General features: G+C 42.5%; 1 protein-coding gene across 1 annotated transcript in view; it reads right to left on the bottom strand.

The window, feature by feature from the left end:
• LRP2 (LDL receptor related protein 2) overlaps positions 1-17716 on the bottom strand; it is a 143630-nt gene that overhangs the window by 53205 nt on the left and 72709 nt on the right. The window contains exons 28-42 of the mRNA XM_081848899.1: positions 17531-17715; positions 15851-16079; positions 14460-14637; positions 13410-13538; positions 11548-11714; positions 10506-10649; positions 10243-10352; positions 9425-9602; positions 8728-8941; positions 7639-7878; positions 6243-6431; positions 4530-5450; positions 3580-3745; positions 3017-3175; positions 1606-1895 (exon numbers count right to left, since the gene is read on the bottom strand). Coding sequence (XP_081705025.1) covers positions 1606-1895; positions 3017-3175; positions 3580-3745; positions 4530-5450; positions 6243-6431; positions 7639-7878; positions 8728-8941; positions 9425-9602; positions 10243-10352; positions 10506-10649; positions 11548-11714; positions 13410-13538; positions 14460-14637; positions 15851-16079; positions 17531-17715 — 3499 coding nt within the window. The remainder of the gene's footprint in view (positions 1-1605; positions 1896-3016; positions 3176-3579; positions 3746-4529; positions 5451-6242; positions 6432-7638; positions 7879-8727; positions 8942-9424; positions 9603-10242; positions 10353-10505; positions 10650-11547; positions 11715-13409; positions 13539-14459; positions 14638-15850; positions 16080-17530; position 17716) is intronic.

A 17716-nucleotide genomic window follows, 5' to 3' on the forward strand; every position in this document is an offset into this window, starting at 1 on the left:
TTCCCCAGAATGATAGTTGACACGCACACACACACACACACACAGCTTCCTTTACAGCACAAGGAACTCCACCCATTAACTTTGTACCCTGAAGTACAAAGCCACTTTTATGATAATGAGTCCACTGCAGAGTTAGGGGTTTCAGGACTGCAAATATTACAGTTTATGTCAGCATATAAGAAGGGTCTCTTCAGGTCTTTTGCTGCTGAACGTAACATGGCAGCTGTGCAAAGTTAAGTTTTCAAATCTGCTTAGCACTAACTGAGTTCTCCTCCATTTGGAACCAGTGGGAATTTAATCACTGGCTTCAAAGCAGACATACACAAGACAGCAATTTTGGAAAAAACAGAAAAATGTTGATGTCGTGGGCTTATGACCACACTGGCGTTTTCACCCATAATGGTGAAACTGGAGTACAATTTTGAGGAAAATAGCATCCCCATAATAACAATCAATCCTTCTTCAGACCAATGACATTTTGAGCAGCTCAGAGCTGTAAAGCACAGAGGACTGTGTTCATACCCACTCACCACTGTCACCCAGTGTACCTGAAAAATGGCTCCTGCCTGCCCCCAACTCTCCACAGTGGGTTCCTAAGGCCAGTGCCCCATCATGAGAAGAGGAAGGAATTACTGACTTGCATCTGCTGTGTGGGTGTATTACAACTGCTTTGAGGCATTCCAGCAGTCTCAGTGCACACACTGTATCTTTGAGGCACATTGTTTCCCTCAAAGAATTCTGGGCAGTGCAGTTTACCACTCATGGAGTTACAATTCCCAGCTATCCTTAATGAACTACAGTGCCTAGAATTAAAGGTGTACTGTGTGCCCAGCCTAAGTGAATGCTGCATGTTCCCTGACACTGCAGCAAGTATTGTCTGGAAATAGGAGACTGGGAGAAGCTACAATAGCCATCTTCAAATATCTAAGGGGCTGTCACATGGAAGATGGAGCAAGCTTGTTTTCTCCTGCTCTGCAGGGCAGGACTCAAACCAATGGCTCCAAGTTACAAGAAAAGAGATTCTGACTAAACTTCAGGAAGAGCTTTCTGACAGTAAGAGCTGTTTGACAGTGGAACAGACTCCCTCTGGAGGTGGTGGGCTCTCCTTCTTTGGAGGCTTTTAAGCAGAGGTTGGATGGCCATCTGTCATGGATGCTTTAGCTGAGATTCCTGCATTTCAGGGGGCTGGACGAGATGGCACTTGGGGCACCTTCCAAATCTACAATTCTATGATTTTATTCTCAGCGCTAGACAGTATGCAGGTTCAATCCATGACAGCTCCATGGATATTAAAAGGATCAGGTAGCAGATGATGAGAAAGATCTCTGCCTGGTATGCTGGAGAGATGCTGCAAGTCAGAGCAGGGAATACCATACTAAAGGGGCTGATTCAGTATGTCTAGTTTATTATTTCAGCCTCAGGTATGGTTGGGTTTTGCCGTGGCTTGGCTTTGTTTGTGCCAAGTGATAAGGTGGTCCAAGCCAAAATTCCATTCGTGTGCAAGCCTTTAAAATAACAATTCCTTCCGCCAATCGGATGTTTCGCTGAAACCCAGTACTCCGCTACACCGTGCATTTTAATTAAAGGCACCGTGAAATATCTTACCTGGTACACAGATGTGACTACAACCACCACTGAACTGATTACAAGGATTGGTGCACTGCTGTTGCTTGCTTTTGGCCCAAATGTGAATATCCATTGGTCTGGAGGGCAGGCTCGAGAGCATAACCTTCTGATCCGACCCGTCATATTTGTTGGCGCGGTAAATGCTTCGGGTATTCCAGTCTGTCCAGTAAATGTGCTGATCAAAGAGGGTCATCGCAAATGGATACAGGGCAGTGCTAATAATAATTTCACGATCTGCACCTGTAGTGGAGCTACGCTCAATCCTCTGTCTAAAATAAGTAGGACATGTTAGCGTTTGAACACAAACCATGAGCCGGTAGCATTCCATGCGACTGTAAGTGTCTACAGACCCCACTGGGATGTTGAAAGATACACCCAGGTCTTTGTTAAAACTGTCAGTCTTTAAGATGCTGCAAAACTATCCATTGTTAGTTTCAGGACTCTCCTGCGACCTACATTCAGTGGTCTCCACTCTCTCTTCCCCACAGACCACTTGAAAGTCGCTGAGACTCTCTAAATGCTTTTTTCTGCCTGCTGTGGGAATTGCAATGAGCTGCACTAAATTCTGGGTGGTTTTTAAAAAGTATTTTATGGCTTCTTTTATTTCTTCTATCTTGTACTTCAAATTCCACAGACTGCAAATTGTAATACAATACGATAATAATGTTAACAAATAAAGAGAAGCCACAAAAACGCAAAAAAAGCCATATGAACATTTAATTCATATTAAATGTTCTGTCTCTCACCTTCAACCACAAATCCACAGCAATGCCATGCGTCACCCAAATGAAGCTCATGGACCATAGTTTGGGAGCCCCTGCTATAGGCATTACATGAGCATTCACATTAGGGCTGGGTGATGTATCGATACATCATCCAAAATTGGTTTGTAGTCCACATAATGGCTTCATAATATTTGACATGGTGATATATCGCAAATCACAACCTTCATGTGCTATGTAAAAAAAATGTGATATGAGAAAAAAAATGTGAAATGGCTCATCACTTCTCTCATGATTCCTGAACTATAAAATAACAGCTGTAACAATATGCTAAAGGTAAGTAAAAATGTATTCGTTTTAGACGCCTAAGTAGCAACTGCTGCCAGATCATCTCTACTTGGTGACATCCCTATTTCAGACACTGTGATATATCCATATATCGTGCTGTTTAGCTGATCATGATGTTGAAAACCAGATACTGCCGAGCCCTAATTCACATTATTAACATTTCTAAAACACTTGGAATCATTAGTATTTACTCTGAATGCAGTTTCTACATTAATAAACAGCTGCATATTATTTAAACCAAGGACTCCATACAGCCATCTGACAGAAGTTGAGAAAGCCTAACAGTAAAACATGCAGCAAATGGAACACAAAATACGTACAAGCTTGCATCAGCCCAATACAGCTGCTGCTCCTCATAGTCAAGGGTAAGTCCATTTGGCCATACTAAGTCGGTGCTTACAATGGCAGTCCTGAAGTTACCTCCAAGTGTGGCTCGCTCTATCTTAGCACTGGAACTCCAGTCGGTCCAGTACATGTACCTGATCGACAATACAGTTGACAATTGGAAAAGGAGTCAGAGACAGTAAAATAACTCATTTTCACCTGGAACAGCAAGACACCTATAAGTAAGAAAAGGAAGTTGGGTGTGTATATGGGGTGGTGGATAAAATTGCGTCTTCTTCTGTGCCTTGGCTTGGAGGACTAGGCACTACAAGTCCCATCATCCTTGGCAACTGGCCCTGCTGGAGCTGATGGAGGTAGTTGGAAGTTGGAAAATCACTAGTTAAGGGAAGGAGGCCCTAAGCAATCCTTGGGAAAGGAGAAGATCACAAAGAACTGGATATATTTTTTTTAAAACTCCCATATTAATGCTAGTCAGAGAGACAAGCAGCTATACAGAAATGGGCATCCCTTTTTCCATCACACAAAAATTATAACTTACCCTCGGCAAGGATCCAAGACGATGGCCCTTGGTCGTGGAACACGGGCCACCACAGAGCGATTAGAGCCATTCACAGCCATTGAACTGATAGTCTGATTTAGATAGTCACTGTAATAAAGCCTGTTGCTGATCCAGTCAAAGGCGATGCCATCCGGAGTTCCCAAATCTTAAGAGGCAGAGAGCAATACAATGTAGGGAACAAATAAATCCCTGCGTGAAAACCACCATAAGATGCACCAAAAACGCTCTTATTCTAGCTTCAACAGTCTTCAATGGGACTTTCGTTAAGCTATTCACCATGACCCCCAAATCTCTTTCCTGGTCAGTTGCTGACAGTTCAGGCCCCATTACTGTACCTGGGAAGACTGCTCATTGTAATCCCCTCTCGTTTTTACCACCACAAACAATTTGGTGCCGACACCAAATTTAGATGCCTCACACTAACCCCTACCACAAGATCATCTACACCAGAGCTTTCCAAACTTTTCAAGTTGGCGACACACTTTTTGGACATGCATCATTTCACGACACAGTAATTCAGTTTTGCATCATTTTGTGATTGCAGTAATTCAGTTTTACTAACAAACCGGAGGTTCAACTAACCCTTTCCAGCCCCAGGAGGAGCGCGGGGAGTGTTCGTGTGACACACCTACACACTGCCGTCGGCACACCAACGTGTCACGGCACAGTTTGGAAAGCTCTGATCTACACTATCCATTTATTCCTCTTCTATGCTTCCTGTAGGTTAACCAGTTACTGATCCATAAGACCTGTCCTCTTATCCCATGACTACTAAAGCTTACTTAGGAGTCTTATCAAAAGCTTTTTGAGTGTCAAGTATATAATGTTCACCCGATCACTCTGGATCACTTTGAACTTTCACCTGAGTAAATATTTATAAGACTAGGCTGCAATAAAACTCCTGGTTTCTGATGTTTAATCATATTTACCTGATGCCACTACAGTAGGGTTACCCGTTCCTGAGAAGATACTAACATAACTGATTCTTCCTGTGCCTGCAGGAGAGCTTTGCGTGAAGTAGATCACATTGTTCACACTGTCGTAGTCCAGAGCTACTGCAGTTCTCAATATGTTCATTGTACGAAACGGAGGGCTGTGATTCTCAGGGTCCAGATGGATGCTGCTAATGGCATTCTCCAAAGCAAAGATCAGGTAGTTGTCCGCCGAGACAGAACACCTCTTGCCGTCGCTTTCTAGGAATCCAAACGCACACCCACATTTTGGCGCTTGCAAATCAGGTAATGCAAAGCACAGGTGAGAACAGCCTCCATTGTTCTCCAGGCAGGGGTTGTTGTTGATGTCGGCAGGCGACAGCGACTGATAATGGCTGTTGTAAATGGTAACATCCCTCAGCCAATCAATGTTGTCTCTTATAACTGATGGCGGCTCACTATTGCCTGGCTCTTTGCTGGCTTGGAAGATTTTCTTCAAGTTTCTATCCACCCAAATCATAGAATTTTCAAAAATAGTAATGCCGTAGGGAGTTGGGTAACGGCTGCCGTAGCGGACGATCTCAGGCTCTCCACCGTCATGCGGGATTCTTGCAATCATGTCTAAAGAATCGTCCACCCAATAAATGTATCCATTGCTGTGGTCTACTGCTAAGCCACGTGGGGTCACAATGCCTTCAGAGACCAGCACAGTCCTGTTAGTGCAGTCAAGAAGGGCACGTTCTATTTTGGGGTTCTGTCCATAGTCTGCCCAAAAGAGGAATCTGTTTTTGGGGTCGACTACAATATGCCTCGGCATATCCACAGTGGTTTTAAGCAGAATGCGGCGATAAGACGTATTTAAACGAAGAACTTCTACAAATGTCTCAGTCAGGAATGCATTGGTAAAATAGAGATTTCCTATGTGCAATGAAATAAAACAAAGCACTAAAGTCTAGTATGATAACCTAGTACAGAAAGTATATAATTTTTCAGGATGGTCCTGTAATGTTCTTGATTTTAATCAGATTTTTCTTAATCATAATTTATTCAAGGTGTTTATTTCAACCACTTTTTAGGGTCAAACTCTTACATCAGTTTCCAACATGCTAAAGAAAGGTGTTACATCTGAATACCTAAACCATGGTTAACGGATGCCCACAAATCAGTTGGGTTTGAACTGGATTTGCAAACTTTGTGGTTTGCATGATTAAATTTTACATCTTTACTCAGCAAACCATGGTGAAGGCAGTTTCCCTGGCTCTTCCTGCAGGGTTACAAGCAGCTATACTTGTGTCTTCCTACACACATCCTTCCAGGGCCAGCCTTAGATTCACAGATTTCACATTGTTTCACTTGAATTTCCAATTGCCCGCATTCATATGTAATGCTAAACCATTTCTTAACATTACAGGAACAAGCAGCAGTGAGTCTCAGGCTCCCCTCCCCCTTCTCCTCTGTAGGCTGGATCCTTATTTGTCCCCACCACTGCGGGCCAACTTTGACAGGTGGGCAGGACACAGTTTGGGCAAAATAGCCTCATGGGTCAAACTGAAACCTTTGCCAGGCTACACTTGACCCTTAAGGTATAGGTTTGCCATCCCTGCTTTAACGGGTCATTATAATTATTCTTCACGTTATTTGATTCTTGGCATAAGTGCTTCTGAAAGATAAGTATTAGAAACAAGTTTGTTAAGCAGCAGTAATACTGACCAGCTACCCAATCAATTGCAATACCACGGATTCCATTGAGTCCTATGCCATCTGTGATGACGTTCCTAAAATAAGAACCGTCTGGCTTGATTTTACGTATTGCATTCTGAGACGGAGTTCTGCTGCTGAATTCACACCAGTAAATGAAACCAGAAGGCATGTGGACATCCACATGTAGCACGTTTCTCCCTGAAAAATAGTGAGTAAGGAAGCAGGTCGTTTAATTCATTGTATTAAAATGCACTGCTTAGGTAATGGAAAAGCTAAGGTCCCAATGAACCCTGACACTGTCAACAACTCTGAGGAGCCCACCGTTCAAGCAGAGCCTCTGCATGCCAGCACTCCAGTCGTGGCACCAGAGGACTCCATACTAGTTGCCTGAACTTTTACAGCTATATCACGGACCACAAGGTGGAAAACCTCAGGAATACAAGAGCAGAAGAAATAATGAGCCAGACGGGAACTCCAGAGGCACCAGAAAAGTGCCCAACTAGTCAAACAAGGCTTCTCAGAAGGAAAGGGAAGTCTGTGTAAATGCCTGTCCAGATCAGGGCCTGGCTGACAGCCAGAAAAGGCTGTAGCATCTACCAGTGTTTCCAAATTTGGGTCTCCAGCTGGTTTTGAACTACAACTCCCATCATCTCTTGGTAGCAGGACCAGTAGTCAGGGATTACGGGAACTGTAGTCCAAAAAGTGCTGGAGACCCAAGTTTGGGAAACACTGGCCTAGATCCTATTTAATAAGATCTCGGTCTATGTCATTCCTGGTGCACCAGCTCTCCTGGGGCTCTCTTCTGGAAGTCTTCCTTGTGTTCAGTAAGCACCTGAGTTTGTACCCTTTACAGACATGCTGACATGATGTTCCAAAGAGTATTTAACACCTGAAACACCTGGTGTTTTGTCCCAATAACATGGACAACTCCCATCCAACACTTGTGGCCTCTGTAGCAATTGTGTAGAAACTATGCATATGATTGGTGAGGACACTTAAAATGCTAAAGTAGAGAGGAAGACCCCGTGGCTCTCCAGATATTGTTGGAATACAACCCCAACCAGCATGGCCAATGAATGGTCAAGGAGGAAGGCAGTTGGGAGTCCAGCAGCATCCCTTTGTTATGGTCTCCCTGTGTAGCACTGCTATACAATTACTAGAATCTGAATCTGCTCTCTGTTCCCATGTTCCAGGCTTCGTAGATTCTAGCCTATTTTCAATGAAGGTAAATTGGCTTAAATCAAAACACTTCTGCATAGCTGGTTTGTGCACCTTACTTTTAGTCTCAGGACATTAAATACACGCGTTTTACAGGAAAGACACAGAAGGCATTATCCATCTGCAACAGTAGATTATGGCATTAAGCATAAAAGGATTTTGCTTGTCTCCTGTAATCTCAACCTACCCCTTCCTGCCATGGGGACCATGGCTTCAGAATGGTCAGATGCCTCTAAGCTAAAGCCTTTAATTGCAGACAACATGGAAACAACGACAAAGGAGCTGTAAGGGGAGCAGGTCCTGTTGTCCGGATTTAACCGAAACCCAGTAGCACAGGCACAAGAGAAGCGTCCACCAGGCACAGGCAGGCACAGTTGCTGACAAGTCCCAGGGTTGTTGCTGCAGCCGTTTGAGGAACCAGCAGAATCTATAAAGCAGAGAGAGAGAGAGAGAAGAATACCTAGGAACCAACATTTAACAGCGAGTCATGAGTACTCTGAAGCAGTAACAAAAAAGGGGACAGCAATCTTGGATTGTAAATGAAATAAGAACCTTCCCAAGCTACTAGTAAAAAAAGAAAACGTATTTTTTAAAGAAATCCCAAAGTAACAACAGATTGCCGCAAGTGAAGTAAACTCCCACTATATGGACCAACTTGTTAACAATAAACATGTATGAGAGAAGAATTATATTTGGAAATTTGTAATCTAGGGCCGTGGTTGTGGAGTTCTCGGGGAAGCCCACTTGGAAATCTCCCTACCTGTTCTTAGTAAAAAGATGGAAGCATAGCTCGTCAGATGGGCTTGCTGTCTGTGACCATGGCGCAGTGGGCTGCAGGAGTGTTGCTTGAGGCTGCTATGTTTTAAGCAAGTGAGATTTTTTTTTTTTTTTACTCTGATAACGTTACTGGATTTGACAGGATGTTTAAAAATAAAATAAAATTGTAAGGTTGCACAAGAGTCAAAACTGGCTGGTTTGGTTTGATAAAAGCTTTGAAAATGAACCAACAAACGACAATAAATGTACAGATGAAATGAAAAGTTCTTCCTTCCAATGCCCCAGCTCAATCTGGATAGCTAACCCAACCCCAGTCCAGTAATCTGACGCTTTTACCTGCACAGGTAAAAAAACCCTGTAGTTAAGACTTGCTCTCTCTGGATTTTTGTTTATTTAGCTATTATTTAAAGCATTGTACTTGGTGCTGAGGAACAAGCTCAACAGCAATTCAAAATTAGGAATTTGTGAAACCTTCTCACAGGTGACATCTTATACTCACTGTCTCGATAATACACCCGGAGGCATTTCAGTCCTGAAACATTGTCTCTCAACACCACTTTGTTTGCTCCTGTGGACTTGTCAACCCGCTCAATGACCTCATAATCCCGGTCAGTGTAGTACAGGAAAGAACCATAGACCGCCACTCCCCACGGGTGAGAAAGGTGAACAACCAGCGTTATCCGATTAGTGCCATCCACGTTCCCTCGTTCAATCTAGGAGGTAAAGGACGTGGACTGTATTACAACTGACTGCGAAGTCAGATCTCTGTCCACAAGAATTCCATGCCTGAAATTAAAGTATATCTAGGTCTGGCAGTTAATTTTCCCCCTCCCTCCCAGTTATGAATGAACACCCAAAAGTCATCCCAAATAAAAACCATTTGGCTCACATAAACAGAAGTGTAAGCTCCACTGGATACCATGGGACTTAATTCCGTGGGTAGACATTCACAGAATCGTTCTGCTAAGCATTCCTATTAACTCTAGAAATTAATCATTCACTAAAAATTTGCAATGCAGAATTTATTCCCGAGCTACCTGAAGCTGCACACTAAATACTTTGTGATGGATCCATCTCTTCCCTCCTCAGCGTTAACCACCTCATCATTTCTGTTTTAAAGCTCATAACTCTTTGGCTGTGATAAGCAGCAGAAGCCAGACACACAAACATACCCAAGTTTATATGTGCATACATACCACTCCGGTGCTTGTGACTGGCCAGTACAGCTTTTGTTCCTTGATATCAATGGTGATAAACTCCACATGGTCCAGATTACCAGTGAAGAGGGTTTGGATACCTGAGCCATCCATATTTGCACTGCCAATCTTGGCTGGGACCCCTCTGTCAGTTCCATGGTCCGTCCAATACAGCTTCCTGCAACGTAATGTTATTTTAATCATCAAGAAAGCAGGAAATGAGGATTTTCAGTAACCAGTGTGTGTGTGTGTGTGTGTGTGTGTGTGTGTGTGTGTACACACACACGCATTTAGAGGTTTGACATTCTGGTTGCAATCCTATGCACACTGACCTAACAGCAGGTTCCTATGGCCTCAGACTTTCTTCTGAGTAGGCCTTCATAGAATTGCTTTGTGGAATTCTTATTTAGCGTGTATAACAACACCCCTCATTTTATATTAGCACAAAACGACGTGTTTTACTACAAGTGGTGTTTGGACATAATGCTAAACCGAATGGCTTAGTGCTACAACAATTAGGAGCCTCAGTAACCCTCAAGCTTGTTGGCTTCCGCTTCCCTCTCTTGGCCACAAAGAAACCGGAAGCTTCCTCAGTTTAATGCGCTGTTCAAACCCGAAACTGTGGTTAAACTTAAGTATGGTTAGTTGAAAAAAGCCAGCTTCATAAACTGTGCTTTGGAGTTAGTTTGTCTCAGCTAGTCTCAGCTAGTCTGGGATCCAGTGACCAGGAAAGCAAGAAAGTGACCTCCGTGGGACACAAACCTGGTAGCCAGGAATATAAAACCTTGATAGAGCCAGAAACAATTTACTGAACTTACCCGTGAATGGGATCCAAGGTTATACCAACTGGCCTTCCAGATCCTGCAGCAGTACCATCATTGGTGATTAGTGTTTTTCGATAAATTACTTCTCTGTGGAGCGTCAGTACCTGCCAAACGAACCGTATGGCACAGAAATTAAGGAAGGCACTTTAAATCACAATTTGCTTGTTGGCACAGCAGTGAACCTGTAAGCAACTTAGCTGAAATAACCAAATTTTTTTTATCCTAAAATTGTTATCCTGAAGATAATAATGGCTTACCTCAATGGACTGTGTGGCAGGGTTATTGTAGTACAGATTTCCAGATATCCAGTCTAAAGCAAGGCCCACAGGGGAACCAACAATAGATGCTGGGGCAAATATTGTCCTGTTTGTTCCATCTGACTTCACTCTATGAATTTCCCCCTGAAGATAGAAAAAACAAATGCCAAGCGTTGAAAAACCATGAACGTCTTACACATGTGTATTGTAGAGCGTTATGAGCTCTAAGGAGGCATATTTGGGTCTACTACAACTTGAATGTAAAAAAGAACCAAATAAAATAAAAGCCCTCAAATTAGACACTTTCTATACATAGAAGTTTGTCCCACTGCACAAACTCCCAAGGAAGTGTATTTAGGATGGCAGTTACTGTCTGATAAATGAAAATAAATGTGCCGGTCCTAAACAGTGATATGGTAAAGAATCGGAGTAGAGAGAAAAGGAGGCTCCAAATGCAAAGAATCCTGAGAACCGCAGTTTACCCCTCACAGAGCTACATAAACTACAGTTCCCAGGATTCTTTGGGGGAAGCCATGTGGTTTAAATGCTAGTCCTACTCTGTGTAGACCCACTGAAGCTTATGGACACATCTAATTTGGGTTCGTTAATTTCAGTGAGTCTACTCTGAGCACAACTTAGCTGAATGCAACTCATTGTGCATCAATGCAACCTTGATATAGTTTGCCACCATAGGGGGCTCTTTCAGCTAAAATAAGAGTTACAAGTGCAGTTAATAATAAAATATTTTTTTAAAAAAAAAATTGCAGGCCTGACATTTGGCAGCTCTTCCAAGCAAGCCAAATAATGAATTCGGCTTTCGTAATAGATTGCAATGAATGACCTGCTTCACAAGATGGTGTCTGCCTACCTGCCAAGCACAGGGTGGCAAAACAGGCAAAGTACAATAAGCCATTTGGGGCTGCCCTGCAGAAAGAAGTCAGCATACCTATCAATGGGCTAAAGCATCAATTCCTTACACCAGTTTTTACAAAGCAGAGCGCTTCCAACCAACAGCTATACAAAGCAACTGCATTTTACTTACTGGATTTTCAACCCAGTAGATCATCTGTTCTGAGTCGTCAAAGTCAACATCATATCCATTCTGCACTCCTGCTATTGGAACCATTGCATCATTGGTTTTTTCCTCGGGGTTCAGAGAAATGCCGTAAATTATGTTATCTCTTACGGCTATAAGGAACGGCTCTTCGACTACAAAACAGCATGATAAGCAGAAAAATTTTACTCTACTGCATTTATTAAAAAGAAGAAAATGTAATTCTCTGGCTTGTTAAATTTGGGGGGGAAATTCAGCTCATTGAAACACATGTATGAACACAGTAGAACGTTTTATACCAGGTCAGATTATTTGTGCATTCAGCCCAGTATTATTGGCTCTGACTCACTGGCTCTCCAGGCTCTGCTGCGAGGTATTTTTATTTAATTTTAATGGAAATGCCTGGGATCAAACCTGAAACCTTTAACATAAAAGGTGTGTCTCTCCACCACTGAGCTTTGGTCCCTTCCTATAAGGCATCCATGTCATCAAAGCACTAATTTTGGAGCAGTCCTCTTGAAATCGGCATCCAAGAGAGACTCAAGTCTTTGTCACCTTTGTAGCTACTCTGCGTTTCAGCAGCTGTTGCCCTATTTTTTGATTTGCAAGCACGAAGTCAACTCCAATAGCAGATACTTTCCTCTCCCCACACAGCCCTTCAAAGATCAAAGTGTGGCCTATCACAGAGGCCTGAAATGTCCTGAATTCTGAACCGCTTGCATATTAAGAGAACCGGACCACCGTATTACTACACAGCTCTACTGCTTAAAAAAAAGGGGGGGAGCAAAAAAAATGGTTTTAACAGCTTCACAGTGAAAGGAGGGAAACACAAAAATGTTCAAGGGTTGCATATCATGGATCAGACTGCAATGCGATGATTAAAAAACAAGAAAACAGTGCTGCTTGGGACTTTGTGCTTTTCTGTCATCGTGACGGTTTGCAATATTGGCTCCACCAATTAGCTGTGTAGACTTAAACAATATCACTGTGGTGAAAAGAAAACAATGCAAGCAAACGTACTCAGTGCAGTCGCTGAAAGTTTCTTGTTGGCAAGCTGAATGTCAGCAAGGATTACAGCCCCAATCAATCTCTGCAGGGGAAAAGGTCAAGCCCACCCCCCACCCCCATTCTTTCCAAATCCTGAATGAGAATGTGTAATACTTGTGTTTGCTACGATCTGCTCTTCTCTGTTAAAACCACTGTGCAGTGCATGTTAACTCAGAAGCTGAGTCCTGCTGGGCTGTATCCAAAAGGTTCTTTCCATCAGTGGAAAGAAGTCCTTCTATCACTTCTTCCATTGAGGAAGCTCATTCTCCCAGAGAAAAGGGAATCTTAGGCTCCTAACCACTGTTTCCAGAGATGCTTAGTCCCAGGTATGGAGGCATAGGACTGCAATGTTAAGCATCCTGTAAGGATGCTCAAATCCCATGGGAATCTATCCTATTTAAGTCTCATGACCCACGGCCTGCCAGAGCATCTCCAAGGAAATTAAGTATTCATGTGCATTATCAAGTCCAATTGACTGAACGCTTAACACATATCATAATACAGTATGTTTTCAGTGTATAGCAGAAAAGTCTACAGAACGTGGAGTCCTACACATATTAAATGCATGTAATGCAAAGTTTGAAATGTTTTCAAAATACATGCCTACTGATTCAGGTTTGGCGGTCTAATTTTATAAACTGCATTTGCACAGTGTTTCCTGAAAATGATAACAACAAAATCTGGGAGATTTGCTCCCCTATACTCTGCTGAAATACCAGACGGGGACTAGAGAAGTCTTTCCCTGATAGTGGCATGTTTTGTGATTTTCCTTTTCTCTCCAGCTACAGTTCCTGTGACCCCACCTCTCATGCAGTTCACATGATCAGGGGAGAGAGTCCAGCCAGATGGGCAGGCACAGGAGTAAAACCGTGGTCCCGATGCAGAAAGCAAGCACAAGTGGCTGCAGGGGGATGAGCTGCAAAAATTGATACCTGAGAGAGAGAGAAATAAAAGCATTGATAAGGTAAATTGGGGAAAAACAGAGAAGTAGCGTGGCATGATATGAAATGAGGGAATTAGGCAAGACCACTGGTTTGTCACATCTGGCTTTTTACATCAAGCTAATACTAGTTATTGATGGCGTCTCGGTACTATGTCCCAGAATCTTGGTTTGCATTGAAAACCTTTATTTTTAGGTTATACTCGATGGATGGAGTGAATAATGTTTATCTATAGCAGACAGTCGAAGAATTTGAAGTTCTTTAGCTTCTTACCTCCTCTCTCACACTCTTAAATATTTTTTTCTTCCTTTTTCTCTATCTCTTCCCCTTCCTTTCTCGTTTTAGTTTGGACAAAAAAGGATATTTGACAATAATCTTTGCATTTTTCTTTATTAACCCTAATAAAAACCTTTTTTAAAAAAGAAAGAAAAGAAAACCTATACTTTTAGAACAACAGTAGGGATTTGCGAGGCAAGCTGCTTATGGGGCCCTTTAACTAGGTCTGTTTTCTCTTAACTCCTTGTACTCATGAACCTCATCCACGCCAATCATTCAAAGCATCCTTATACCGCTTTAACAATCATGGCTTCCCACAAAGAATGCTGGGAACAGTAGTTTTCTAAGGGTCTCCTAACAGTTGGAGCTGCGCCTGTACATAAAAAAAATAAATAAAAAATAGATGACCTGACATCATTGTGACATCAGGGGACTGACAGATGGACAATCCCACCCACATGTCAAAATGGCCTGCAGGGGCTAGACCCTCTTTCCCACCCCTGCTTTAGCGCTGTGGCCCTGGAGAGTTTGCCCAATATCATCGCTGGAAGTATCCAAAATATTCTTGATGTCTACTAATATTTACACTGGATGGTTTTGCTTTTCTGCTGCAAAATCGTAACTGGCTGAGCTTACCGGCCGGTTGCTTCACAGGATGAACTGCAACAATGCCCAGAGGCTGGTGGATATTATAAACCATCACGGTTTGATTTCTTCCATGCCACTTGTTGGCTCGAAGTACTCGGTGGGTGTATCGGTCCGTCCAGTATACAAAATCTTCAAAAAGGGTCAGCGCGTGAGGATGCCGCAGCACCTAAAAGAAGGGCAAAGGGCTCGGTTTCATTTTAACACTGTTGCTATTACAGTTGTTACTGGTATCCAGAATAAGTGGCACAGCACAGAAATCTCTACATCTACTCTCAAGTGTAATTTCTCCCACAACCCGGTGAAATATGAGAAATAATGTAAGCATTGCTCCAGGCTGCAAGACTTTTATATGCTACTCACAAAAGTGGAAGGACCCATTATTGCCAACAATGGAAGAATGGATGTTAAAATTAACAGACTTGGCTGAGAGATGTTGACATGTTTAATTAACATGTTTAATCAGAGAAAAGCCATTGTTAACATTTGTTAAAGACTGGAAACCTCTCATTGACCTGTTGAGTGAAAAAGAAATAATGACATTTGGATTTGAGGACTGAAGATGATGTTTGTTTATAGAAAGTGGCTTTGTTGGGTCTTATATTGGAGGGGATGAAGTGAATATTGTTAATAGTGGACGGACGAAGAATCAGGAGTCCCTTACCTTCTGGATTTTATTCCCCACTCTCTCTTTTAACCTCTTTTCTATTTATTTTCCTTTATTTCTCTCTTTCTCCTTATTTCTTTCTCTTCCCCTCCTTTTTCTTTATGTTTTTATTGTATTTAGATCAAAGTCTTAGTTTGGATAAAACAGAGGAAACAATATTTGATACTGTTTTGTTAGTTTTCTCTATAAACCCTAAAAATTTATTCCGAAAAGAAAAAGAAAGAAAGAAATCATATAAGCCTCACTCCTCAGTTTTGCTCTCTTGTGCTGAGATTGAATAGTTCTCTTCTTATGAAAGCCATGTTTTGGGGTCCCAAAAATCACGATACGGTGGGATGTCTGAATTCTGCAAATGTGTTAAGTCTTTTTAAGTTCAATAGACTTTGTCAGCCTTAAGCCAACACCTACAAGACAAAGTTGTCCTATGTTCTTTCTCTCAAAGCACTGCATGCCATACAGGAACTAGACAGCAAGCCACAGGACTTTTCTTAATAAGTGACTTTTAAGCAATATATTGTAGGCTAATGGCTTCAGAAATTTGTCATGGTGCAGTGGACAGGTGTTGGACTTGGACGCAAGAGTTTTGGAGTAAAGTCAGAAGATTGGGACCTGCTGCCTCACCACAGAAGAACACAGAAGCCATTTGCACCATACAGGAATCCATGGTCACACCCTGCACCCCCGGCCAATTTTCTTGTTTTTTTCCTTTTCATACCAAGTCACTTGCCACCACCTGGCGCCTGTTGTTTCCATTGTAATCACAGAAATCAATGTAGTTGAGATAGGCGTCGGCAAAATACAGCAGCTTGTTTGGGTAATCGATGGAAAGTCCATTGGGCCAATAGATCTTCTTACTGACGATGGTGGTTCGTAATGTGCCATCCATGCTTGCTCTTTCGATTTGGGGATTCCGGCCCCAGTCTGTCCAGAACATCACGTGAGCACTGTGGAAAACAACTGATTAACGATTGCAGGAACAATGGTACCACTGGTACAGTCGGAAATGTCAAAGGATCTCATTCACAAAAGCTGCTTTTGGTGTATTGAAAGGTGCTATAGTGTAATGGCTAAGAGAGAGAGCCAAGGGCCAGAAAGTCCCTGGTTTGAATCTTGCCTCTGCCAAGAGCTCACTTAGGTGGCCTTTAGGCAGGCCAAGCCCTTGGCCTTAGTCCCCTGCCCAGCTTTCCTTGGGGCCCAAATGGGGCTATTTTCTCCCTAATTTCTCTATTTTTAGGGCAGAGTTCATACAGCCCTACCCAGAAACACTTGTCATCACACACTGCCCCTAGTTTCAGCCTTGAAATCAGCCTCGTCAGGGCTTCCAAAATGTAATAAGCAACCATATTAATTAAATGAGACTTCGTCAAGATGCTTGCTGTGGTTCCGACACCAATACATTTCCACCCAGACCTGAAAGAAGTGGAGCTGACTGCTTCTAAACAAAGGAGTCAAAGATATATAAACCTCAGTTTATAAAATGTGCAAAGGAGGAAAAGATCCTGCATTTGCAAAAAAGAGAGAGAGAAAGAGAGAGAGAGAGAGAGAGAGAGAGAGAGAGAGAGGGGCAGGCATATACTCTTTCAAAAAAATACATGCAGAGCAAGGTGTCTCAACTCATGTTTCCTTATGTCTCTTGACCCCTTTTCTCAAAACTTACTGTCTATGGAAAACAAGGAGCAAAAAAAAAATAGCATCTAGGTTGAAGCAAAACAGCATCTCTGCTCTTGGAGCAGGCCCAGCAAGCTGCTATCTCTCCAGAATGCTCCACTGTTTCTGAAATTGAACTAACACAACCTAGTTCATGGAGAATATATAAAGTCGGGATTGTAAAGCCCCTCAACTCTTCAAATAATCTCTTATGTAAATAAGTGGCTGATGCATTTTCAAATATACCATGCAAACAATAAAAAGTATTTGCTAAATGTATCTATGATGACTAACCCAAGCTGGCCAAAGAGTTGGATTTATTGGGCTGGCATGGTTGGGTCAGACCATTTCCTACAGCTTATGGAATAGGAGGACTATAGAACGTAGCCAGAACTACACCTAATGTCCTATGAATTTCACATTCCCTGTATAAGGAGCTGCTTAACAATGGGGTGAACTGGAAGTGGTCAAGTGGCACAAGATGGCCAGTCTGATCCAAAACCCACAGATTTCAATCTGCGTACTTTGCTTAGGGTTAAGCTTTGGACAACACTTCTAGGAGAATTCAACGACAACTTCTGGGAATGTGGTCAAGTGACTTGCCTACTACACTTCATACAAATACCAGCAAATGGTGATATAACACTACAATTTGTTCATTCAGTAATTCTTTGCTAAATTGCCCTTCCCAAGGAAGCAAGTATCCCATTGTCGAAAGGTGCCTTTTGAAAAAAGGAGAAAACCTTACTCTGTCCTGGGATCTAACACTAGTCCCCTTGGGTTTGTTACATTTTCACTGATCAGCACTGTCCTGTGGCTCCCATCGAGTCTGGAGACCTCGATTGTCTCAAGAACGAAGTCTGTCCAGTAAAGATTGCGGCCTACCCAGTCCACTGCGATGCTTTCTGTTAAGGTAACACCACTGTCAAGTACC

Source organism: Podarcis erhardii (genome assembly GCF_964252035.2).
Source record: "Podarcis erhardii genome assembly, chromosome: 1".
In the NCBI taxonomy this organism is placed as follows: Eukaryota; Metazoa; Chordata; class Lepidosauria; order Squamata; family Lacertidae; genus Podarcis; species Podarcis erhardii.